The 26,264-nt window shown below is 48.6% G+C and overlaps 1 protein-coding gene across 1 annotated transcript; it reads right to left on the bottom strand.

Moving 5' to 3' along the window:
* Window positions 1-24,440, bottom strand: LOC144159325 (arylsulfatase B-like). The gene is made up of 10 exons (XM_077690736.1): window positions 24,231-24,440; window positions 21,689-21,790; window positions 20,322-20,481; window positions 17,292-17,404; window positions 11,532-11,642; window positions 8,574-8,699; window positions 7,262-7,388; window positions 6,471-6,767; window positions 3,156-3,670; window positions 1-301 (listed from the first exon to the last, which is right to left on the bottom strand). The coding sequence occupies exons 2-10, from the start codon at window positions 21,779-21,781 to the stop codon at window positions 137-139; spliced, it is 1,707 nt and encodes a 568-aa protein (XP_077546862.1). The 5' UTR covers window positions 21,782-21,790; window positions 24,231-24,440; the 3' UTR covers window positions 1-136.
* Window positions 24,441-26,264: the final 1,824 nt, after the last annotated feature.

Genomic DNA, 26,264 nt, shown 5'->3' with positions numbered 1-26,264 from the left:
CACACGAGAACGAGGGTTTTTAATAGTATGTACGTTCTGTAGCGTGCAGTATAGTAGTCATAGTAGAGCAGTATGATGAACACCTATCAACAACGCTGTAGTGGCAGCCAAAGCCAACCCGGTCGGAGCTGTGACGTTATGGACAGGGACAGGTACGATTGGTCGTCTGCGCCCTGTCCTCCCAGCGTGCCCAGAGGCAGTCGTTGTACTCTGGGTAGCCCCTCGTGTCAGGCCGGTGCAGCTTCGCAGGCTGTGCGGCAGCCAGGTAGATCTCCAGCTTCTTCGACATCTCGGCGATCACCTGCAATGCGCATGCGCGTTTCAGGGCATTATAGGCAGCCCTACCGGCTTCTTCCAACTAGCTGAACCGTTTGACGACATGGTACAGGACAAGCGGTCTTCGCAGAGTTCTTGTATAGCTGAAACATTATAATTTCCCGAAGTTTAGCAGCAAAATCAGCGGCACGGAGATTGCGATTTGCGCGCCAAACACCCTGAACTTCAATTTCCGATGAACCATGATTCTCGGCGGTTGCCATGATGAGAAATTTTGTGTACCCTGCGGGTGCAAGCCTGGCACCTCCCGTACGCACCCAGCACACATTACTTTGGTTCGAACACTCCTACTGTTTTGAGTACCAGCGAAACAAATTCGGCCGTTTGGCCTGTGTAGCCTACGAGTAGAATCACGAGTCTTGGCGCAAACGGTCTGTGTTCCAGCCCCAGTGTGGCCGAACTTCTCGCAAGAGCCGTGTTTTATTTTGTGCAAAATCTTCTCGTGGGTCAGTTCTATGGACTCCTTTTGTGAATTACGGAGGTTTGGTTTCTCTTAAGTCAGTTTACGGGGGGCCGTGGCATGTCAACGCGTTATAATTAACGTCCTGCATCGCACCGAAGGGCCTGGCTTGTACTTCGGAACGGAATATCGATGCTGCTATACGTATACCCTTATATCGTCGTCGTCATCAGCCTTAGTCGTTACCTACAACAACGTGAAGGCTGTAATGAATGCTAATTTTCAATCTTCACCTAATCCAGACATTGCAAGCAAATGATTCCACTTTATACTAACGACTTTTGTCAACTCAAAGTGAATGGGCTTTCTGGTGCATAAACTGCTTGCTTTACTTCAGAATATGGCGCCGGAACACTTCCCTAATTGCACCTGGGCGTCAAATCTGATTTACAAGATCTCATTTGGTCACGCGTATACTTCCAGGAGCATCGGGCTCCGGTGAGTTTCTTTGGGAGCTCGCTAGCTTTGCTCTGTCGCTGGTTGTCTAGCAGAGCGACCCCTAGTCCGTCACACTAACGGAAAAAGTGTGAAGTTCCACTAAAAAGTGAAACTGAATACTGAGCTTCGTGGTCCTTTTATTTACTGTGCGTGCTCTTTCCGCCTTCTTCATTAGACTCAATTTGGGTTAAAAAACAGAGTAACGAAAGCAGTGGCTCTATTGGTTTATTTCGAGCAATATGGCAGTACGTCCTCTTAAAAGAATTATCTGAAGCGTAAAAACACAGTGCGAAACCCCTATTTTTATATACGGAAAGGAGGGAATTTCATGCGTAGTAGTTCACCGTGCTTCATATTTTCGGCACGCTCTTATGCTGGACACGGCTCATAAATGACATGAGGAAGTGTACCGAAAAACCCGCCGATGATTTTGCAAAGACTAGGGTAATTTAACAAAGTGAAGGCGGCTATACGGGGGCCCCGAACTGACGCTCCAGCTCCGGTACTTATTGATTGGAATGATTAATTGTTTTATTTATTTATTTATTTATTTATTTATTTATTTATTTATTTATTTATTTATTTATTTATTTATTTATTTATTTATTTATTTGTTTATTTATTTATTTATTTATTTATTTATTTATTTATTTATTTATTTATTTATGTGGTTAATTAAACATCGGTTGATTTATCGTAATAGTTTATTCGTGTTATCGGGCCTTTATCACTTCCCCACTGCGGTTGTCTGCTACTTTGCAGGGTTCTTAATTGTATATTTTATGAACCTTTGGGCGCTATCCTGCTGGTGCGCTGACATTTAAATTCAGCATGTTTGAACTGAGAGGACACAAAGCCCGCGCATTGATTAACCGCGTGCGGGAACACGACAGTGGCCATGGCGGTGCATGTTCTTCCGTGTCAATACATCCTGCATATCACCTAAAACCACATTTAGCGTCACCAGAAGTGCCAAAGGATGTATCTGGCTATGAGCAGCAGCACCGTTGTGTTCCCAAAGCTGCCGCGGTGATTCAAGGAAGCCACAGCACGTTCTGATCACGAACGCTGCCAATTCCCGTGAAGGTCCGACACATTCAGTGCCTCGGTCAATCTTGCATCGACACAAACCATGACGTCAACGACAGGAGGCAGTGGCCCCACACACGGCTATTTCCCAACATCTTCCCATTAAACCCCATGGCCCGTGGAAAGAAAACAGAGAGGAAAAATAATAGAGGATTCATTTGGAGATCATTCAGAATGTGCAAGCATCGCATCCCTCTCCCTTAGGAACATTAGGCTCGGCCGGATGCGCACGCCTTGTGCCAGCTTTAGAAGTCCGCAACCCGGCGCTTCTCGCACGCCCCTCGCACACGTGCCAGACGTGCTTTGCGCTCTAACCATTTTAGCAGTCGCGTTCGCTCGCCTCGGCCGCGGTATAGGCTCGTTTTGCTGCCGCCTCTTTTGCTGGATACCAGTATCGGCATGCATTTAGTCACCTTCGTGCCTATTTCATCCTCTTTTGCCGCCCAATCGGCCCTGCAGCCGCTGCACACTCTATTTTGTAACTAGCACAAGTGGGTACGGAGGACGAGCCCGAGCCGACAGCTCCTCGACTTGACCTCTTCCCAGCAACTCCGTCTGCAGCGGTACGACCGTAGCGCTGCCGCAGACAATTCCACTGCCATGCGGCATTGTGGTTACCCCTTTCTTCACGCGCTTTGTCGTTCTCCCTTCTTCTGTCGCTCTACGCGTGTCGACGGCGAAACGTTTTGTAAGAAAGACGCACCCATTGTTCGCGCAATAATAAAATGCCATCACGCTGGCATGTCATACACGGAATTGACATTATTCTCCAGTGCAGTTTCACACGAATTTAATTCTCTAACCATGCGCCTCTTTGAACCAGCTCTCTTACCGAGGGTTGCTCCTGCGCCAAGTTGTTCAGCTCGCAAGGGTCTCTAGCAAGGTCGAACAGGTAGTAGCCCTCGCGCAGCTGCGCGAGCCCCGGAACTGAGGAGGATGTGTCTGGCCTACACTTCACGGCAGCCCGCTGGCGCCAGCCCGAAGGTGCGGTGAGCTGACCTCCACTGAGCTTCTTGAGGACCTCCCAGGTGAGTGAAGACGTCATGAGGGAGTCGAGGCGGTTGGAGGAAGCATTGGCGCCTGCACCAAGCAACGTGCCTCCTGGCGTCGGGATGTGAACTTGTATGTCGGCCCCATCAAAAGGGTATCGGGACCCGTTTCGAAAGCTTCCGTTGATCGCGACGAGCTTGTAGTCACCGTCCCGGTAGGCAGACAGGCCGGTCACGGAGTCGGCGTTGACTAGGAACTCACGGCGAGGCCACGGTGTTCCGCTGCTGCCCTCTGGCGTCGAAAGAGCGGGCCACAAGTTTAAGCCATCGATGTTACCCAAGTCCGCCACCCGGCCACCTGGAAGGAAAGGAAACAGTCCATCAACCTCCCCACCCTCGCTACACGCCACATTATCGCTCGTTTGTGCTTCTACACACCTTTTTTACCCGTCGAAATCACGGTATGCTTCATTAACGCCCCCACGAAGAGCTTCTACCCAATCTCTAGAATTGGGTGCCGTACATTATCAATGAATAGTTTTTGCTTTCCTCACACAATACCAATTTGGAATGCACTACCCAATACCATAGCTTCGTGCCCTAACCACCAAATATTTTGTAAAAAAAAACTTGAAACTACGAACCTATCAGCCTTCACGTTTTTTTATAATTATTATTCTCCCTAGCTCATCATGTTTGCAATAGCTTCGCTATTCCTAACTGATGTTGATTTCTGTTGTGTTCTTTTTGTTGTTGTTTCCCTGTATGTATTCTTATACCTTGGCGCAAGACCCCCCCCCCTTATGTAATGCCCTCGGGCCTTTAAGCAAATAAATGAAATGAAAGGATATTAAATGAAACGAAATAGGTCACATGCATTGTTAAGACAAATAATGAAATGTTGGTCAGCTAACCCCGCTTGCACTGAACAAGGCAGTAGCACCGTCATTCGAACAATTTAGTAGTGAGACTACAGAAAGTAGTTTGTACGCAAGACTGGCCCAATATCATTTAGCGCCTCGTTCAGCGAAAAACGAGCCAATCGAAACACAACCGTGGCACCAGGTGAGATGGGAAGTGACCCGAACGAACATGCTGGTACATAGCCCTTGCTGAGAGACCGGCGATTCGCTCCGCTTGCGTTTCCGTAGGATGGGAAGTTCCATCAGAGTCAAGCATTTTAGACTGCAACGGCACCCAGGAGATTTAAAAGTAGCAGAAAAGCCTCACATCTATTCAACTGGGCATCTGAAGAGAGAGAGAGAAGAGGCTTTATTGTCATTCCTCTTAAAGACGAATGTATTGTGCTGAAATGTCCGGTGTGTTCGTTCCATCAGATGGCGGTCAGGAACCCGTGGTGTCTGGTGGCGTCCTCTGCCAGTTATGGATGACACCGGCTTGTATCCTGGGAAGAGAGCTGAGCAACGCGGCCTCCCTCTGCTCGTTATTTCCGGTACGCATGCCTTGCTCAAAGGACTTATGGTTTACTGAAGCATTGCCATGTGTTGTAGAGTGGCTGCTGCAATGTTGCGCCACCTGCACCTGTGCGTGTGCCTATCGGGATACTTGTGGTGACACAGGGCGTGGTGAGGGAACATATTTGATTGCAACTTGCGCCATGCCACTGTTTGCCATCTGTTTAAGGAAATTCAAAGTAACGACATGTGAATTCATCTGCAGCTATTGCCCATTGCATAGCCGGTCATGTTTTGATCAGTGAGAGCTGTAAGGCCACAACGTGTGACGTACAGGTGCCCTCAAAAGTAATTGGCACCGGTCTCGTAAGTTTACAGAAATTTCTTCTTCCGGAAACTTCCTGGCTGCACTGGTGTGCGTTGAAATGAATCCTCCCTAATAGAAAAAGCTTCCTGTAAACCGGTAATGGCCGTCATAAAGCCAGTAAGACTGATATTAGGTTATATTCACAAATCCTTGTCCCAATTAGTTATGACGGCACCTGTATGTGGCAGGAGCAAGAGAGAGATTTTCTTTTGAGTATCTTGGCAAAATCAGTATCCTTGTTGTTAAAGCTGCATGTAGAACAACGCAGGTTGAATGAGATCACTTGAACGAACGTGTCTCTAAAATCTCATCTGGCGTGATCCTAAAAATGTGATTGACAGATTTGAGGACTGGTTAACAGATCCCAGTATGCATATGCGCTGGTTAAAATCGAAATTCGATTTTTCTGAAGTAGACCAGGAGGTCTATTCACACATTACCGTTTTCTTTCCTTGCATCAATGGGACTAAAAATGATGGCTTGTTGTTCCTAGTTTCAAGCTGTTACCTTATGGTAAAAGCATTTATGTGCCATTCAAGCCAATGCTCACAGCACTAGCACATGAATACGAATGGTATAATTGCGTCAAGTTAGGAAGCAGGTAAAGTTTCTGCTTACTTTTATAGGCTCAAAGTTTCTGAGGCGTAAAACGTAAGCTGTCTACCAAGGAACGCATACTCATGGTATAACTGTCGCTCTTATTTTTGCTAACAAGCCATCCGTTTCAGCTCACGTGAGCGAAATGAGATTGAGCACTTGATAGGCAGGCAGTGGCGGACTTATGGGTTTGGGAGAAGTGAACGCTTCCCACCCATTGAGCGATTCTCACACAAAATCCCGCATGATCGCAGTTCTCATAAAGTCAGGCCCTCTAGAGTTTTACAGTTCATTTCTAATTCCGTACTAAAGCCGCTGCACAAAATTATATTACTCAGAGTGATTGATATCGTATCTACATCTTGGTAGGAGGGTGGGGCTCACCGAACGTTATTCACCACCATAGCGCATGATAATCTCCCACAAGCAAGAACGACTCGGCAGTTCATTCCCACAGCCCAAGCATTCTAGATTGAATGAGTGTAAGCGAACTTCGGATTCTGGAACGAGTGCTCAAAAGTTTTGAACGAAATAATCTGAAATTTGCCGTTATATGGGCTCGTTTATGGGCTCCCCGGTGAGGAAGTGCGCAGGACATTGTTACCTCTTGACTTCAGCTGTGGCTGCGTCCAAAGTAGCTGCGTCCACAGGGCATCCTTCCAGGTCGCTGTCTAGCAAATTACTGTTCACTACGTCCATTTCACATCTGGTTTCACGCCTCATCTTTCTATGCAGGGCAAAGCACTGGTAGAGTCGTTCAATCAATTTTCACAACTCACCGGCAGCGGAGTACAGCGTCGGCAGCCAATCGACGACGTGAGCGAGCTGTGGTAGAACCACGTCTCTGTTCCGCGGTAGATGGGGGCTCCATATAAGAGCGGGCACTCGGATTCCCCCTTCCCAGAGCGTCCCCTTGGTGCCCCGTAGCGGCCAATTGGAGCCGGTGTTGGAGAATATTCCCCAGGGAATGCCTCCGTTGTCGCTCGTGAACACGATCACGCTGTTTGACAGCATGCCACGATCGCTGAGGGCCTTCACTACACGACCGATTGACTCGTCCAGGGCATCCACCGTGCCTGGCAGTAGAGAGCAAAGAGGATACTGAGGCGGGTGCTTTGCACACAATTGAAATATCAATGCAGCAAGAGCAATGCAATATCAACACAATATCAACACTTCCTGTGGAGAGGCATAATCAAACACTCAAGAGCGTGCACGTTCGACCACGAAAAAAGCGTTTCTCTGTCGAAGCCTACAATCGAGTCCACTAACCCAAGTATAAGCCATCCAGTGAGGTCAGAATCGCCGGGTGAAACTCATCGACAGAATTTCGCACACAAACACAAAGAGGCCGTTTTACCAGAGCTTGAGAAAATCTCACTGCAATACGCGGTCGGAATTTGTTATGAGTTGCAAATTAGATTGCCCATGCGGGGAGGGGGCCGGGGACGAGCACTGCAAAACTTTACTGTTGTGGCGCTGTCACTGCCTCTGATAGTGTACATCCTCCAAGCTCAGCGCCAGCATGTGTACCGCTTTTTCAGGGTACCAACCAATGCGTCGTACCCACCTGCCAGTAAAGTCCTGTTTCTGTCCCCGATATAGGGAAATTTGGCCAGGTTCCGTTTTGGAGCATCCGTGGTCAGCTCCACCGTCTGTCCATGCGCCGCTGCCGTACTCAAGTACAGGAACAGCGGCTGTCACATCGAGGACAAGAAAAGGACGGGAATTACGAACCAATATCGCCGCCATAACCTGCTTTTTAAATGCGACATTCTGTACACTTTCAGGGCTCGGTGCTAGAAATATGTCCGGAGTCGCGTCCTAGATCCATAGATTTCTGAGGGGATAGCCTTCCCTTTGCAGTGGAGCTCTGTATGGCTAGAGTTCGGTGAACTTTACTCGCTGTCAATAAAATTATAGTGCGTCCTCTCTTCGTCCGCGCTGCAATCACTTGCGTGGCTAGAGTCTTCCGCCTCCGCGAGGTGGCGGTAGTAGACCACTCTCAAGACCAGTCGGAAGGCTCCACGGCACAGTCACAATTACAACGCAAAACCGGTAGGAACACTCAGCGGTCCTCAATTCATTTTTTCGCATTTGTCATTCTTATCAAGTGTTTGGGTGCACTCGGAGTTTTGAAGCGAAGCTTTCTACGCCTCACTGATGTGTTTTTGACCCAAAAGCCACTTCAGGAAGGCGAACTGTTTAATTTTTTGTTCAGTTTGATTCTTTATCTTGCGCTATGAATTTCTCTGCACAACTGGAGCAAGTTTCTCTCTCTATCTCTATACTCTGTACACCCCCCCCCCCCCACACACACATGTGTACTTATACAGAGAGAGGGAGAGAGAGGACAAGGTGCACACTAGAGGTTGATGTTCAGGGCGACCGTTGATGTGGAAGCTCGAGCAAGGAACCGCGTGCCTACACCATTATGATCAGTATCTATAGAGATGAGAACGAAGTGCTGTTGCGTCACCTAAGGATGATAATGGTGTACAGGTGACGAGGGAGCATTGCAAGCAGTTCAGAGTCTCCTCCCCGGGGATGGCGAGTAAAATACAACCTATAAGCACGCACGCTTATATATAGGTGCGCAAGGTGTACTACAGTGCACCCTTGTTAAGAACACAAGATTGCGGGTTGAGGCGAGGGAACAGGGAAACAGAGGGCACTACACATGTGCGTACAAACTTTCTGGACGTTGTTCTTCTCCCAATCTCTCCACAGCAAAAAAAGAAGAAAAAAAAAAGCAACGTGTTATACTAAGAGGCAATGCGGTCCCGCAGGCGACAAAAAAAGTGTTTCTCCGTCGTTAGTTGTTACAGTTGTTGCACCACAAATCCTTTCCGTTGTTACAGTTCCTTAAATCTAGCACTGACCTTGCGTGTGTCGTGGTGGCAGATGACATCGACGGCCCTGCGAGCGAGGAGGTGGGTACTGTAAGCGCCGCCCGTATTCGTTACTGCGTCCTCGTTGTCCCAGAAGTCTACACCGCAATGGTTAAACTGCAAACGTGGGTGAAAACGAAAATAAAAAGTATCCACGACATTATCAGGTTCTTCGATCAAATTGTTGGAAAGCATGCTTCATCTTAGTAGAACATTTGACTCTGGAATATCTAAACAGAAAGTTCCGTGCGCGAATTTTCGCCTAATGTTTCTAGCTACTTTTCAACGATGTTTTGTGTACGTGTGTGCATGTCCGTGCCTGAGTGTGTGTGTGCGTGTGCGCGCGCGTGCGTGCGCGTGCGTGCGTGCGCGTGCGTGTGCGTGTGCGCGCGCGAGTGTGTGTGTGTGTGTGTGTGTGTGTGTGTGTGTGTGTGTGTGTGTGTGTGTGTGTGTGTGTGTGTGTGTGTGTGTGTGTGTGTGTGTGTGTGTGTGTGCGCGCGAGTGTGTGTGTGTGTGTGTGTGTGTGTGTGTGTGTGTGTGTGTGTGTGTGTGTGTGTGTGTGTGTGTGTGTGTGTGTGTGTGTGTGTGTGTGTGTGTGTGTGTGTGTGTTTAGGTCACAGAAAAGGAATGATAATAATGGATTGGCTGTAAATTTTATGATGCCTGTGTATACTCTTGAACCATTCCGATATAGTTTCCGATCCAAAGTATTCTGCGGTTGTAGGCTGCAGACGCGGCGCTATGTGCAATGCGGGAAGCTTCCAAATTCCACCACAGGTGGTGGACGAGGGGGTAAAAACTTCGTTGCTGGTTCTCTGCCAAGAAAGGACTTCATTGTGAAGGTACGGGTCTTATCTAAAAATTAACAGAAAGAGGAAGGCACTAGTTAAACTAACCAGCAGGGCTGATTGTACAGAACACCCGAGAAAAGAATAACCCAAGTGGCGGATTTTTTCATCGAAAGCTTTTCGGAGGATCCAAATGTGCCCAGCACTTAAATAGATAAGATTCGGCCTCGAGGCACTAAATACTTACTTTCTGTAGTGTTCCAGACACGGCACCCCTTTAACATATACAAATCCCAGCTGGCAGTCAATGTCACCCGATGCATTTTTGCAGAACAAGGTATAAGCTTGTATATGGGGAAACAATTGCGATACGAATGCAACACCGACACGTCATGTTTTTAAAGCAGAAAACCTCAACCGCAGTGACGATTGGTTTGCGGGTTGCTGTCAGCCAGCCCGCAAATGCGTGAACTGAGCGGGCAGCTCGCTTTCTCGGCTATCAGGTTGTGCTGTCCAGCACTGCAGGCGTTTTAATGAGTGAGCATCGGCCACACTCTACTTGGCTCAGTTGGTGAGATCCGCGTGGCCAGACAGCCTGTCCGGAAGCTGTCACCACTATTCCGCCTACCGTGCGATTCCCTAGATGGCGCCACCTCACCAAGGCGCGTAGTTTGACCTGCGGCGTGTAAACACTGCAACATAAATGGACGAAGCGTCTGCATCGTTGTTAGCGTCACACTGCCGAAATGCTGCACCCGCTGCAGTCCAGCGCCTAGGAGCTCAGCTGAAAGGTCTAAAAATGGACGGTTTTTTGCCTCACGTGTCTCGCATCATCATACACACACCCACACAAAACACAGCAGCACAGAACTCAGTGACTGTAAACGTAGTGGTACAACTTGGTGACTTTACTCAGCAAGAGGAGATGCTTAGCATTATTCTTTTAGGTTTAGCCGTAAAAGGAGGCGGTGACTCGCGGGAATCACTAGAACTGCAAAGATGCAGAATCCCATGCGTCGCCTTTTCGTGTGACCCCTCTCAACCCCCTTTTGATTTTACGAAATCAGGCCTACGTTTTAGACAAAGCTCTTAGGTACCCGCTCCTGTGGTTCCGCGTCGCCGTCGGCCTTGGTGTAACCGAGCAAACGAAGACGTCGAAGTTAGACAAGATAGAGCGAGCAGAAAAGCGGAGCAGCAAGGAATAGCGAAAGCGTGAGGGGGAGGGCAGAATGCCGAGGCCGTGCTAGACATGCTCGGCGGAGGCGGTGACGTACGCGCTTCGACACAACGCCAGAACGACGCCTTCGTGCGTTCGCTGATGAGGTGATCCCTTCCTGAGACGTAGCAGGTATGCGCTGTCAGCGAGAAGACTACAGGTCGCGCTGCGCACAAAGTTCTCATTAGGGAGTATCGTAATCTTCAGCCACTATTTTAAAGCAAAGCTCTACTAACCCAGTCAAACCGAGTTTCGCCGTCGCCAGCAACCTGACGTTCATTTGACCGCAACTGCGCCGTAGCCTTGGCAACGCGTATCGTTGCTCACCGCACGGAGCTCTGCCGCCGCCGCCACCACCGCCGGCTTGGTGCATGCGCGCTCGCCGCCTGACCACGTGACTCCCCTCGCGCGTGGCTAAGAGGAGCGCCGCGCTCGCCTAGTCAGTGCGAGATTGGCCGTGGATGAGAGCGAGGCCGGGTTGTCTTCTCTATGCGTTTCGCGGCGAGTGGGAAGCTTTGAGGCCTCATCTGTTAGCTGCTTCTGACCACCCCGCGGATATCGCCCGGCGATTTGCTTGACTGGAGAGGGACCGGAATTCCAAGCGCGCGAAGCTAGAGTCGGAGACTAAGGAAGAGTGAGCCGTTCGGCTCGCGAAACACCCAAAGCGGGACCACAACTGTAGACACAGGCAGGCTTTTGACGAATGGTATAAAATTACAGCTAAATCAAATGTTAACCAAGTGAAACCGATTCCTAATGATCCTAAACTAACCTTTTGCTTTGCATATCCAGGCTTAGCTGAGCTTTACTGAGCTAAGCCGGAGTTATTTTTCATTTTCTTTTCTGCTGTCACAGGAACGCATGCACGATATTACGCAGGGATAAAGCAGAAACGGGTGAAATGAGGTTGAATCCTAATCAAGTAGTAATTCGTGGCCATCTTACGAAGTTTAAAAACGGGTTGAAGTAGTTCGAGGCTTCGCCGTAGGAACCGTAGAATGTGTCGAAGCCCCTCCTCCGAGGTGTGTACGCGATACTTGAGTATCCAAGGTGCCACTGAAAAGGAGACAGAAATCGAAAAAAGAAAGCATCTTAACCTGCCGCGGAGGCGCCCGGGATTAGTAGTAGTCGCAAAACTTGATTTTTTAGAAAAATTGGGGTACTCCACTACTGACATACCTTAGCCATCTACGCACCCATCTAGACAGCGAGGCCTTGGATTTTTTGTGGAGCTTAGTATCTATATATGCCACCTAGGTGACGGCCCCTTGCACGGGTTCGCTGGGCTGGAGAGAGGCAGATATTCTTTCGTGCGCACGTAAATAACTTTTTAATATTCTTCTAAATATTTGATGTAGGAAAATGACAGTGAAGTGTCTAAAAGTGGGTCGGCCGGGGCTTCGCGCAAGTTAGAGTTTTCGGCAACGGTTGGCTTAGTACGGTAAAATCGCACACAAATCGCAGACGAAAAAAAAAAATTGGTCCGGTTTAATTGGCTTCTCCGAGCGATGGTTCAATGTCCAACAGCGCAAAAAGAATGAAAGTACAAAAAATGGGTGAATTGGGGTCCGGGGTGGAAATCCAGAAACTACAGAATACTGTTCGAGCATACATCGCCCGCACCCCACCTTATTTCTTTCTTCTTGGGTGGGGGGATGGGTTTCGAAGTATGCAACCCCTCCCCACTTCCTCCATTGAACAATAGACGGAGTGGTTGGCCAACAAGAAGCCTATAATTCAGCTATTTCTTCACCAATTGCGACACTGCTACGTTAGGTAGAGGGAAATTTGAAAGTTTTTCAAAGTTCGGGTTGTTTCTTTTTTTCGGTGGAAACCACGAACAACCTTCCGGTCGAAATAGAGTCGAGTAAGCTATAAGGGGCTACTGTGACCTGGTGAACAATGTCCGCGCAGCCAGCTACAGCCAGGGCATTCATTCATTCATTCATTCATTCATTCATTCATTCATTCATTCATTCATTCATTCATTCATTCATTCATTCATTCATTCATTCATTCACTCATTCATTCATTCACTCATTCATTCTACAATGATAAATTTATTTAGACATAAGTACATAAGCTTGGACCTAGCGGACTGTTGATTAGGTGCTTACACATGATTCATATATAGATTAATCTATAGATTCTATATAGATTCTATAGAACAAAAGCGCAGCTTTTCGTGCTTGAACGGCGGACGTACTTGTGGGTCTTTGTCTGCAACTAACCAAAGGTGGACCTAGTAAATGCGTTGTTGCCTTCGACTTAGAAATGCGTATTAGAGAGATGCGCGGAGACCTACAGTAGTAATCTCAGCATGCCAGCCATGCTAATTACAGAACCAGCAAAGCGGTTTCCCGCTAACACACGTATATATAGGGCTCGTAAGAGCGACTAATATAACAAGACAAAAAACGACGCAATCGGAAAAGGATAAAGACAATGGTAATGTAAGAGTGATCGCACCACAAGACACGTTTCTGTACGTCGGTGCCCTCTCTACTGTAATGGGCTCTGAAGCATCTGCCTCAGCCGCGACTGTGAAACATGGCCGCCTACGGAAGCACGCCTCTAACGAAAACGCAAGTGAACAAAAAAAATGCCCTCCAATCCACGCTGTGAAGGTGGTCGGACTGCAAAGCTGTAAATGACACCCACAACGGTTACCCATGTGACACCACTTGAATTCACACACGTGGCTCTACAAATAGGGAAACAGAAACAAGTGAAATGCACTTAAAGGAGCCATGAAGAGAAAATACAACTTGGTGTAATTTGAAAGAACTAGGATTCAGTATCTCACTCAGCTCTATTACAGCCCCAAAAGATGTTTTTTTAACAAAAAAAAAGCAAGAAGAATTTAAATACTTTCAAATTTTGCGCCACAGTGACGTGTTATGAGCAAGAATGACGTCATACGGGCCAACAATAAAACATAATTTTCAGTGTGTTAACTGCACGTTAGCATTCAAGTGATGCGGTCAAATGGAACTAGAGGCCCCATTACAGACGTCCAGTCATGTGTCGTCGCGACAGGTCAGTTAGGCGGCCGCCAATCGCACAAACAAGGTTCCGTGACGTCATAGAAAAGTTGCGGGAAATTGGCTAGGGGGTCGCGACTGCTTCACACGTTTTCTTTAATATCTCCGTTATTTGTTCGAAGATTGCGATGATATTGGCATCATTGTTATCGGGACTAAGCAGTCTTTCTAATAAACCCAACTTGTATTTTGTCTTCATGGCTCCTTTAAGGACACGCTTTATAACCTCAACGAGATATTCCTTGCTAACGTTAATTCCTTGCTAACGTTAAATCAATGCAGGATTCATGAACGGGGGCTGGTTGAGTTGTATTGGTGAAGCAAATGAGTGGAAACTCTTTTCTTATAAAATAAGGAAGCTCAAACCAGTGTTAGGCGATCATACTTCTCCTTCTCTGCAGCCGCCGACGTAGGCGACGAGATCGGCGGCAGAGACGGGGGAGAAGTGAGATGTCATGCGTTAGTGCGAGCCGTCTCTGCGCCGCTGACGTATTGGTTTTTACTAACTCCTAGCGCATGCGCAAGGCGTACCCACGGCTGCTATACGTGCCGTGGGCGGAGCGCACAGTGGCGCGAGAGGTCGCGTGACGCTATCACGTGAATCGTGCATTAAACGAGAACGCAGGCGGTAAACCCGCACATGTGCTCGGTGAGTATACCATGTGTCTCTTCCGTCTCCACGTGGGCACGTAGCTCAATCGGCAAGACAACGGGCTCTCGCTCGGCTTCTCTATTCCTCCCAAGTTCGATTCCTAGCGGTGCCAGTTACTTCTTTTATTTATTCGAGGGAAGTTTGCTGTTGACACCAACTGTAGCGACAGAACTCGTAGAGGTAAAAAGCTTCGCTGTAAAAATGCTACACTGTGAGCTAAAACGCAGGCGCTCTCGATGGAGATAAAACCACCACCAGCCAACACCACCGCTACTGCTACAACGCTAACATTACACGCCGGTTATGCATGCCTCTGGTGTCGACAGAAAATAGGGATTTTTAGCCAGGGTGGTTCACCGGAACCGGAGCTGGAACCTAAAATTGTATCCGCACTCGAATTTCCGCCCAGAACCGGAGGCTAACCGAACCCCTATTTTTTACGTCGTTTTGCAACTGCACCCGAATCAGAACGAATGATAGGAATGGTTCCGGGAACGGTTAGTGAGTCGGACCAACTCAATATTTTTAGGTTTCTTGCACTGTCCTAATTTTGCTGCGCTTCCCCCTCTCCACCAATCAGAAGATTTAGTTGCGCACGAAAAATCGTGAATGTTCTTAGGTGACGACAACATAAATGTCATAAAATGTCTCTCTTCATGCACGCATTGCGCTTTTACGTTGTTTCTAGCGTAATATTGACATCTCGCACTGAAGTTAATAAAGAATTGCTTAATTCCCATTTCGTATTCATCCAAGCGTTCTCAAAACAAGTATACTTGTATGAGGTAAGACTGTACGAAGCCACAAAACTAAAATAAAAAATAAGGGCGATCACTGGTTTGGTGAGAAAAAAAATTGATAGCAATGTCCTTCAATACCTTCTCTTTTTTTCTGTGCTTTCGTTCCGTAGCCTTGGCGTACCAGCTACCCCTACCGCTGCTTGTGAATTGACTAAGCTACTACCTTTACTAGAACTCACTCATCGTCACCTGTCGCTGAAGTGTCATTCGCGAAAAGTGGCCACCTCAGCGGACTTTCCCTATAATCAGTGAGCCATTTTAGCAGGCCTCCTTCCTTACTTATAGCCGGATTGTTAGCAAATGTAAGGCAGGGAAAATGAAATTCCTGTAAACGCCGCATGCCAAGCTTGACAGGTGGATACTGACGCCAGGCAGTTTTCGACTCCTGGCACTGCTAATGCTCTCGTGTCAAAACTAAAACGCCATTGAAGCTATAGGTGTGCGAAAAGCGTAACAGACCAACCAATTTTGTTTTTTTTTTTTTCAGAACGAAAGCACTACTTGCCTCACTGAGCGAAAATACGTCCGTGTACATACGTGCGTGCACATTGGAGTGCGTTGCGTGTGTGGGGGCACGACCGTCATCGGCCGGCCAGAAGGTGGGGACAACCGCGGGGTATGAAACTAAGGGTTTGTAAATTAAGAGAAAATATAATTTATTTGTACTAATGAACAACAATAAATTCATAACAATAAGCTTGCGGCCCTAAAGAGTAACGCTTTCACATTAATGCACGTGAGCAGCCTTAAGTGCCCCTGCGCACTTTTTATTTCGCTTCAGTTAATGCTGTAATCGTTGGCTTCACATGGCAAACATTTTGTAGCGAATTTTACTGTTAAGTTGGCCAGGTCACAGCATTTCCAAAATTAAAAGCCTACATTATGAATTTGTTTTTATGGCGACGTGACCGAGAAAAAAAAATGCAGCACTAAAAAAGTAAAGCAAAAAGCACTCCTGTTTTTACTTCTTTGATCCGCTTGAACCAGTTCGAACCGGAACAGAATGGTTCTCGGGAATGGAACCCGGAACCGAACCCGAAACGTTTGAACCCAAACCGGAATCGAATCCTAAAAAGTTCCAGATCGACACCCTAGTTTTAGCATACCGGTTAGCGTATGCTATGCTACGGCCGGCCGCGGAACGAATGCGCACCTGCATGTTCGAAACATTTGAACCCAAACCGGAATCAAATCCTAAATAGTTCCAGATCGACACCCTAGTTTTAGCATACCGGTTAGCGTATGCTATGCTACGGCCGGCCGCGGAACGAATGCGCACCTGCATGTTCGAAACATTTGAACCCAAACCGGAATCAAATCCTAAATAGTTCCAGCTCGACACCCTGGTTTTAGCATACCGGTTAGCGTATGCTATGCTACGGCCGGCCGCGGAACGAATGCGCACCTGCATGTTCGAAACATTTGAACCCAAACCGGAATCGAATCCTAAATAGTTCCAGCTCGACACCCTGGTTTTAGCATACCGGTTAGCGTATGCTATGCTACGGCCGGCCGCGGAACGAATGCGCACCTGCATGTTCGAAACATTTGAACCCAAACCGGAATCGAATCCTGAATAGTTCCAGCTCGACACCCTGGTTTTAGCATATCGGTTAGCGTATGCTATGCTACGGCCGGCCGCGGAACGAATGCGCACCTGCATGTTCGAAACATTTGAACCCAAACCGGAATCGAATCCTAAATAGTTCCAGCTCGACACCCTGGTTTTAGCATACCGGTTAGCGTATGCTATGCTACGGCCGGCCGCGGAACGAATGCGCACCTGCATGTTCGAAACATTTGAACCCAAACCGGAATCTAATCCTAAATAGTTCCAGCTCGACACCCTGGTTTTAGCATACCGGTTAGCGTATGCTATGCTACGGCCGGCCGCGGAACGAATGCGCACCTGCATGTGCGCATTCGTTCCCCGGGGATGAGCGGCCCGCCTCCTCAAACCCGCGTATTCATTCCGGTGAAGGGTGGCCCTCCTGGCCTAGAGTGCGCGCGCACGCGCAGTCGGGTCCCGCTACCCGCCGACCCTAGTGTAGCGTATCCTAGCCGCTTTGCTAAAACTCTGTAATACCATAATCATGACAGGCCTACCATGTGACATGGAAGATGCCGTAGTTCGCAATAAAATGAAATCGTTCTCGGGATCCCAGATCAATTCTGTGACGTTTGATGCGCGCATGGCGGTCATACTCACTTTCCCAAGTGCGTGCGTCTTGTAGCCAAGACTCTTGAGCCGCTCTGCAATCGTGGCAACGCTCGTGTTTAGGCCTCCCTTCTCGGACGAAAGAAAAACGCTGTCCTGGAGGCCTGCATAGAAGGTGAATGCCGTGAACCATCGCATCGGAATACCACACGCATGTTCCCTATACATTCAGTGTGTTCTCACAATGTGGATTTATCCGGCACAACGGGTTCTGTTCTTTTGATGAACGTACTCGGTGTTAAAGTTCATGAACGTTTCTTGCACCTTCAATTTGTCGTAGTCTACGGCGGAGTCAGCAGATGAGCCTTTTCAAATTCCTGTTGTTGTTTTTTTTTGTTTTGTATGGAATAAGCAAACAATAGCCCAGCCTCACTAGGTTACTGCCGCGAACCCGTTATTAACAGCGAAGATGCCTGGCGTTTCCTAATCGCAATGCTAAGCTTCAAAGAGCTTCTCAAAGCCAGCACATTGATTCCCGTTCCCACCCCAACTTTAGCTGGGGCGGCTTCTTCTTTCGGAGAGAGCGCGACTTGAACCATTTTTCGAACGTTCGTGGAACGACCGCCAAGACCACACGTCTACATATTCAAACTCCTCTGAACCATCTGCTTTCAGTTTTGCCGACTCCTCTCCTCCTCTTCCAAGGACGCGGGTTCGATACCCGGTCGCGAAGGCCGCTTTTTGATGGAGGCGAAAAGGCCGAAACGCCCGTGTGCTTGAGATTTCGGCGCACGTTAAGGTCCCCAGCCTTTTGAGCACGGCACAAAAAAAGCACAGAAATAGAAAACACTCTCCACAGTTTCAGTGACAGGAGCTGGCCCAAGCTGGGCCGAAAACCGGGAGGAGGAAAATTAGGGCTCCAATGGACGTCAGAGTTAAACACGCACAAGCCAAAACATTCTTGCTGAGCAGGGGGCGAAGAGGCAGCCGCCGTTGAGAGGGTTTTCGCCAAGCCGTAATTTCGGAGTATCATGATCGAGGCAAGTGGTTCTCCCCTCCCAGCATCCATGGTATGTACGAAAGCATCTCGGTGCACAGTCGTACTGTGCGCTGTGGAAGCTCGCGCACCGCGTCAGCACGCGCACACACGGTCGATTCGTAACAGCGTCCTACGTAAAATGGTGAATTAGCTAGAACAAAAGGATAAACGCGAGTCCCTCGTTTTTCTCACTTCAAAAAGGACAGTTGAGATTTTAGCACGGTTGTTTTATTCTAATCAATTAAAGCATAACCTGAGCTTGACAGTCTCACTTCTCCTGATCATTATATTGACTGACTCCTCCTTTTCATTAAATGTATTCCTCCTCCTTCTCTTTATCTTTAAAGGCAAGGATCGGCAACCTGCAGCCGCGCGCTGCATTCGGCCCGTGGGGCAACATTTTGCGGCCCCAACCACGTCGTGAGAATACCCACCCCTCCCCCTGTTCTGAAGGCCGACATGGCAGTTTTGACCTGAATAACGATCGAAACAAATAAGGATCGCGTCCACTTTGCATTGTACCCCGCCTTCAAAATCCTAGCTTTCCTAGCTTTCAGCAGGGCTTAAAAAGAGGATAAAGCTTCAAAGTTTTACGCTGGCCTCGCAAACTCAAGGTTTTCGAGTTTGAAAAACTAGCAGCAGCCTTAATAACAGTTTTCGGCAGTACATACGTCTGCGCACAGGCTTTCTCGAGAATGAAGTTCATCAAATCAAATTTGCCTTCCCTACTAACCGATGAACACATCCATGACTTTCTCCATTGGTCGGCGAGCAGCTTTGACCTAGGTATTTGCGAGTTGGCTAAGATTGTTCAGCAGGACGCGGGTTCAATTCCCAGCCGCGGCGGCCGCTTTTACGATGAAGGCGAAAAGCGAAAACGCCCGTGTGTTCGAGATTTCGGCGCTCGTTAAAGATCCCCAGGTGGTAAAAAATTAATCCAGAGCCGTCCACTACGGCGCGCCTCATCTACTGTGAAGCGTCGGTGCGCTAAACCTCATAATCAATGAAGATTCACCATAAGTCCTACTGAAAGAGGTTTTTTTGCTTTTCACCTATGTTTGACAATTGCAACCCTGTAACATGCGCGCTATACTTTAACACAATTTCTATTCCAGTTTTGTACATTATTGTCAATTCAATTCGCCAAATTTTCCCGCTGTTCTCAAAAAATGCCTCCCCTGACTCCCCCCCGCCTTGCCATTTGGCCCCCGCCGTGTCGGCTTCATGCAACTCGGCCCTCCACCTCTAAAGGTTGCCGACCCCTGATTAAACGTATTCCTTGTCCTCCTCCTTCTCCTAAGCTTGATTCAACAATTAAATCCGGTTCTTCGCAGTGTGAAATCTGCTGAAACTGCGGTGTTGTGGTTCTCTTGCGTCGGCTCCTACGTCAACGGGCACTGACCCGAGAATGGAAGCGCCGCCGTTGCGCAAATTCTACTGTTCGCGCAAAGGAATCTGAAGCTAACCGTCAACGGCAAGTGGCTCTCTCCCTTCTTCCTCCCTCAGGGAGAAGAGGCCGCCCCTCAGAGACCCCTTCGCACTCTATCGGCGGGTCTGGGAACCGGTTTCCGCGAGGCCGCCAGCGCGGCTATGAACCTGCTCTTCCTAGAGTGACGCGCGACCTTCAGCTGACGGTCGAAAAAGCTCGACCAACAACAGCTCCGCTGTTAAAAAAGCAGCTTTCTTCTTCGTCGTCTGGCATAGAAGGCAGAGTAAACCGAGGGGAGGGAATGCCTTAGGGGGGAAGAAAGAGGGGGTATAAGGAAGGGGACGAGCTAGTAGGTGCTTGGATTGCATTGGATTTGACAAAATTGCTTCATATGGAACCGGATTGGATTGGATAGGTTTTCTTGAAATCGGGAGGGTAAGCGAGACTTAGAAACAACCATGTAACGGCCAAATGCACTGAGGGAGAGAAAGCGAGAGTGGTGCAGCGCTAAAATCATGAGAAATACTGTGTTCATTCAAATACCAGCCCAGAAATGTCCTCCCCTCGGTTATTGCCTGCATTGGCTGTGACTGCAACTGTAGAGAACGCTTACCGAGCCTGATGGGGTACTGCCCAGTCATGAGGGCCGACCGGGAAGGCGTGCAGAGCGGCAGCGTGTAGTACTGGCTGAGCAGCCGGCCGTTCGCAGCCAGAGCGTCCAAGTTCGGCGTGGGAATTTGGGACGAGCCGACTAGGCTGGTGTCGGCCCAACCCTGCGTGCAGAACGCCATTGCAGCGATAGGCATGACCGCGACCCCTCAAATACGGTGCTTTACACAGGAGACTGTGTGAGTCAAAAACTCAGAGGACACATCTGCGCACTTCTGAGCTGTGGATGCGAAACCATTAAAGGTACCCTGCAAGTTGCGACACTTTTTTCAACTCTTTTTGAAATCTTAAATGCTTGCAGAACGTAGTCACCCAACACACCCAGTACTTAGATTAGGGGGTCGCAAAGTACGTCAGCCAAAAACTACTGCCCTACGCCCACCAGATAACTTGTAAACTCGCTCAAAAGATATTTTTCTTTCCCGGTCTTGACGTTCTTCGACGGCTCGAATTACGTCACTAAGGCTATGTAGCGGCTGCTGGCCGGTTTTCCTTCAGTTGCAGCAATGAACGCATTTCGATAGCAACTTAAAAAAAAAAAACTCCACAAAAACAAAGCAGAAATGGAAGGCGTATCTGTTGCGACGAGCAAATCATGCAGTGCCGCTCGGTGCTGGCGATAACTACAGCTTTCGCAGTGGTTCCAGGGGCGAAGGAAGAGTGAAGACGCTTATCGAAAGTGTTGCAGGGTCCCTTTAACAACTGAACGACGCGGGGTGTTCGCTCCAGAGAGCGGCGATCAGAGCGATGGTGACTGTTGCGCCGGCAGGAGAGGGGAGTGGGCCGGCCAGAGTGCCTAACAACCCCCGCTGCCACCCCCGCCCTCACCGCTTTCCATGTGCAATGGCTCTATGCTCGTACCTAGTGTTTGCCTAGCAGCGCACCGTCCTTCGTGCATACATTTCTTGTTTTGTTTCCTGCGCGCGCGATGGAACGCTTCTCAGCCAAGGGAAACTTAAGTGCCGGAGTTTTCGCGCCAATATTCTGTCATAGCAATGTTTTCTCTCAATTAGACACTGAATTTTTTCGCATTAAATAGAACAGTTTTTCAAATCAGTCAGCTCGTCAACACCGGCCCCTTGAACGCAAGCCAGAACGTCGCTTAAAGCTTAGCTGGTTCACCTGAACAAAGCCGTCCGTTTTACCAAAACGTTCTCAGCTCTGGAGGAAGCGAAGGCTGAAGTGCCCAAAACAGTTTTTTTGCACGTTCTTTGATATAGGCGGCGTCTCTCTAGGCTCACTCTCTCAGATTAAGAAATCCCTTTAAATCACCGACCTATAGCCATAATTTGCTGAAACGTTCCAACTTACCACGTCGTCACAGAGCACAAAGATAATGTGCGGCGGACTCGTTTTGGCGCGGACTTCAAAAAGGGTAAGACTCATGGCAAGGAGCAGAATCATGCTGAAAAGCTGAAATGCAAAAATTAAGGGCACATAATTTACGCAAAAAGCGGCGGAAAGGCAAGAAGGAGTGAAAAGTTACGGGGTGCACTCAGGACTTTCTGAAAACCTGAAGGCGAGAGCCTAGGTTGACCTTCTGTTGATCTGCTGTTGAACTTTCTGTTGAACTTTGCGGCAGCGCTATAGCCACCATGTGCTTGAACGGACCCCTGGACAGCAGCGCCCTCCGAAGCTAATTTTGCTCGCTAGCCATCGCCAGGAGCCTTCTGTCCGCAACCCGTTAGCCCCTTCTACCTCTCAGGACAGCTCGTACTCCACGTGTAGCAGTGGCACACCCTCTTTTGTCGCAGTAGTTTCCCTTTCATGGCGCGCGATCTCCGGCTTATGTGTTGGTTGGTCCACCAAATTTCTGAACCTCACAACACATGTAATTTAAACATAGATAAATAAGGTTGTCTTAAAAGTTGAGCACTGTTTTATCAACTTCGATGCGTACTAAACACGACTTATTTGCCACAGAATGGGATGTAACCCGGCCCCAGTGAAAAAGTCGTCGGCAAGCATGTGTACCACTTCACAAAGTCCCCTTGCACCCCGGATTTTCTTCCGCTCGTCACACCTTCCGTCGTGGCGATGTGTCGGCAGCTAGCACAGCAGACTGCCAAAGCACACCTTTGGGACTCGAGATTCTCATGCATCCCGCTTATGCCGCTATATAGTACGCGTGCTGCCGTGGAAATGGATATTAACTCAGTCAGCACATTTTAACAGGTGAGCAGTCGTTGCTGGCCGTACGGTCGCCGTTGCAGGGAAAAATACCAAGAAAATGCGGAGTGCTCGTGAGCGCGTGCCTCGCGGCGACTGCCGAGCGTTCCCGGCATGCACATCGGCTTTAGCAAAAAAAAAAAAAAAAAAAAAAAGCTCCAGCGCTAATGCTAAAGGTGAGACGACACCCTGCTTGGAAAAGGTCAGCGCGACCACCGCATTTTCTAGAAGACATTATTATGGATAATTGGAGACATGGCTAGAAGTGTGCCACTCCTTCCCGAGACGACCTGCAGATCCCGCCACCGGTGCCTCGAGTCGATGTCGAAGAGCTGATGGAAGTCTAGAATGCTGAGGATGATTTTATATCTACCACTCGCCGCGGAGAAGACGACGCCCTTTTCGATGCATATGATGGCGGTTACTAGCACCACACAAAAAAAAAACGATACTGAAACTTAACTATGTGTCCCGCAATGTTCACCTCTTGTACGTGAGTGCAAGCTTCCCTGAATTTGCGCTTTGTGACCTTCGTTTTATATTTTGATTCATGTGTGCTACTCGAAATTAAAGCATACTGATACAATCATTGAAGGGCCAATGACCCGTGTATAACGGTGCGAAGGCTGCTACACTGGAGCGAGTTAAGAAATCGGTGCAACTGGGCTTCACCACAACGTTCCATCACAATCAGTCACGCGCATTTGGCGAATGACAAAGCTGAGAATGCGATCAGAGCTGTGTGCGTACGTGCGTCTGCTTGTTTTTGTGGGCTTATCTGCGCTTCTAAGTGGTTGTGTGTTTTCACAGCGTATCTGTTGATGCTGGTGTGTGCTGTGTAAGGCGCCATCAAATAACAACGTAATAGTTACTCCCGCCGTTCACCGCGGACAGTTGCACGCTCCTTACGAGGAGCGCCCGGCATTGTCCAGGCTAGTGTGGGCTCGCAGGCTAGCGTCCAGGCTCGCAAAAAAAAAAAAAATACCGCGAAAACAGTTCACGTGCGTGCGCGCCTCAAGGGGAGAGCACAAGAAAGCTCGCGCTACAGGGGCCCAGTTCGCGAAGCCGGTTGCAGCCGGTACCAGCGCTTGCTGACGCGTTCCACTTGGGGATAAATGTGAAAGCCTGAGGACAAAACGATCCGGGACTGCCAGTCATGCATGCGGAAGACGACGATATAGATGGTACTACTACCACAGGGAAAAGCGACGACGGAACATTTAACAAACAATTTCAAACCTAATACAATGCGTGGTGGTGTCCTTCACTGTTACATAGAAATAAGTCATCCAGCTTCGCTATGGTTCAAGCCTTGCTCGTCTTACTGCAAGCTCCGTCATTTTTGTGCGTGCGTACGCTTCTTTCGCCTATTTTCGTCCTAATGTTCATATAAAATAGCAAAGCAACCACGCTGCCAGGCTGACTTGAGACCGTCAAGGTGAAGCCCACAGGCGGCGATTTCTTAGAGTGAGGCAAAGGAGGAGGGGGAAGGGTTAACGGGCCTAAGCTGCACCAGGGCTATGGGGCACGCCGTATTGAAGGGCACCGGATTAATTTTGACCGTTCGGGGGAATCTTAACCGTGATCCGAAATCCCGACACACGGGCGTCATCGCTTTTTGCCTCCATTTGAAAAATTGTTTACGATCAACATGGACCGTTACTTCGGAGAGATGTCGTCTTACCCGAGAGCGTTGGCCACAGTTGCTTGCGTATGTCGCAAGTTCCCTCTAGGTGCGGCTTCCTTCCGAAATGAAGGAGGGAACTGAGTTTATGCCCCGACCTCTTGTATAGGTGAAGAGCGATTCAAGCTGCAGCTGAAGGCGAGCACCGACGTCGTCAAATATCGCTGCACGGGGCACAGGTCGGGCGCTTTTATTTCACGTGAGCTATGGGAACGTGATTTCGGTTATTTTGGTCGCACTGCGCAAAACAACGAATCAAGGCGAGCGAGTAAGCGGGCTGTCGGAGGTAGCAAGGCGCTTCCTTGTATATGCCGACAGCTGTGGGTGTAACGCGTCAGCAAGCGCCGACAAACAACCTCTCGTCAACAAGCACCGACGCCGACAAACAACCTCTCGTATTATTTTTCATGCGTTAATTGTGGTTTCAGCTCGTCGAAAGACACCGAATAAATAAGTGGCAGTCCTGTGCGCGTCCGAACAATCCCGTTTCCGAAGTAGTGCGCGAAAGTATCCGCGGCGGCAGGACAGGAACCGTGAATGATTATGAACGATCTAGTTAAAACTGTTTACTAGCGGCCATGTCAGAGTCCGCTCAGTCGTTTTTGTTGACTGTTGTTGTTGTTGTTGTTTTTATTGTTGTCGTCGTCGTCGTCTTCGTCGTCGTCGTCGTTGTTATTGTTGTTGTTGTTGTTGATTATGATGATGATAATGATGATGATGTCGTCGTCGTCGTCGTCGTCGTTGTTGTTGTTGTTGTTTAGGGCATGGCGCATACTCGTTTAGGGGATCGGCCAAACAACAGAGGTTGGAGAACAAAAAGTCTCCTATTTAATTACGGGGCAGTGTGTAAAGATAATTTTACAACGTTGGAAACCAATTAGGACTGATAAATTCCGGGGAAAAAAGTAACAGAAAACTCGATGTTAGAGTAAGTATTGCAAATTATAGAGGAAATCGCTTAGCATTTTCAATAGAGTTGGGGAAGGCAGAGCAAACATCCCTGCGGCTGGACCCTGTCTCAGAAGCCCCGAATGCAAGTAATGCCAGTACTGACATATCAAAGCCAAGGCAACGCAGCGGCACCTCAAGGAGCAGGATAGCATATAGTTAGTAGTTAGTAGATAGTGAATAGTAGTAGTAAACGTCGACAGAATAGTAGAAAATGGTCGACGGATGCCTCTTCGGTGCAGTAACTACTCATGAGGTGTTCGAAACAGACGAGGCCTTTGAAGGTACCTGTTTATCTGGGGAAGTCCACAGCGAAAAGCATTTAGTATGACCTCTGGGTTGCACGAAGGGCGCCAGTCGGACTTCCAGCAAAACTTAAGGAGGCAAAAAATCTCTAATGGGCAATAAAAGTGATTCCTGCTCCCCTTGTAACTTTACCATCCTGCGATATCTTCCAGCAGTGATAACAGATGTTGGCGGAATGACATCTACGACGTCGAAAAAACTTCAAAGTGTGTCCCTCCTCTTTGTCCCCGTCTATTTGTGCGCTTTGAAGTTTTTTCGATAGCATGCACCAACTAGCCCAACTTGCGGTATTGCTTCAGTTCGTCTGCGACGTGCCCAGAGAGCGCTATTCTTGCCAGAGAGTCGTTGTTGTTGTTGTTGCGCCTTAAGGTATGGCACATACCCAATCAGGGGATCGGATAATCAACAGAAGACATTGAAAATAAATAGTGTAGTCAGCGGCTCATCGCACGCCCGCCTTCTCCTCGTTACCTTCTACCCTAAGCCATGGCACCATGGGGAATGGTCCACCTGTCCCGTGACAATATCTAGCACAATGGGTCTCATATGATGGTCCGCTGTGTGTTTGAGAGGACCGCGAAGCCCGTTCTGAAACTCAACCCCCCCCCCCGCCCCTCGCCACCCATTTTTTCTCCTTTTCGCCAAACCTTACTGAGGATTGATGATTGCTTTTGGTTTCCCATTTGTAGCGGGGTGATGACGTGTCATCTTACCAAAAAAGACTTATATACCTATGTTTTATGCTCTTGATTTAATACCAGCGCTGCTTAGGGCAGACAC

The sequence above is a fragment of the Haemaphysalis longicornis genome, unplaced genomic scaffold (assembly GCF_048455015.1).
Source record: "Haemaphysalis longicornis isolate Haplotype H1 unplaced genomic scaffold, Haemaphysalis longicornis Haplotype H1 scaffold_10, whole genome shotgun sequence".
Taxonomy (NCBI): Eukaryota; Metazoa; Arthropoda; class Arachnida; order Ixodida; family Ixodidae; genus Haemaphysalis; species Haemaphysalis longicornis.
Note: the sequence above shows the minus strand (reverse complement) of the source record. Positions and strands in the feature narration are given on the sequence as shown.

Bases quoted from the DNA above. Each gene is read 5' to 3' on its own strand.
- LOC144159325 (XM_077690736.1), bottom strand. From the start codon at position 21,781: ATGATTCTGCTCCTTGCCATGAGTCTTACCCTTTTTGAAGTCCGCGCC. The intron at 6,768-7,261 runs GTGGGTACGACG...CTCTACTGCCAG, and splicing joins AAACAGGACTTTACTGGCAG to GCACGGTGGATGCCCTGGAC. The intron at 3,671-6,470 runs GTGAGTTGTGAA...CTTTCCTTCCAG, and splicing joins GACGCTGTACTCCGCTGCCG to GTGGCCGGGTGGCGGACTTG.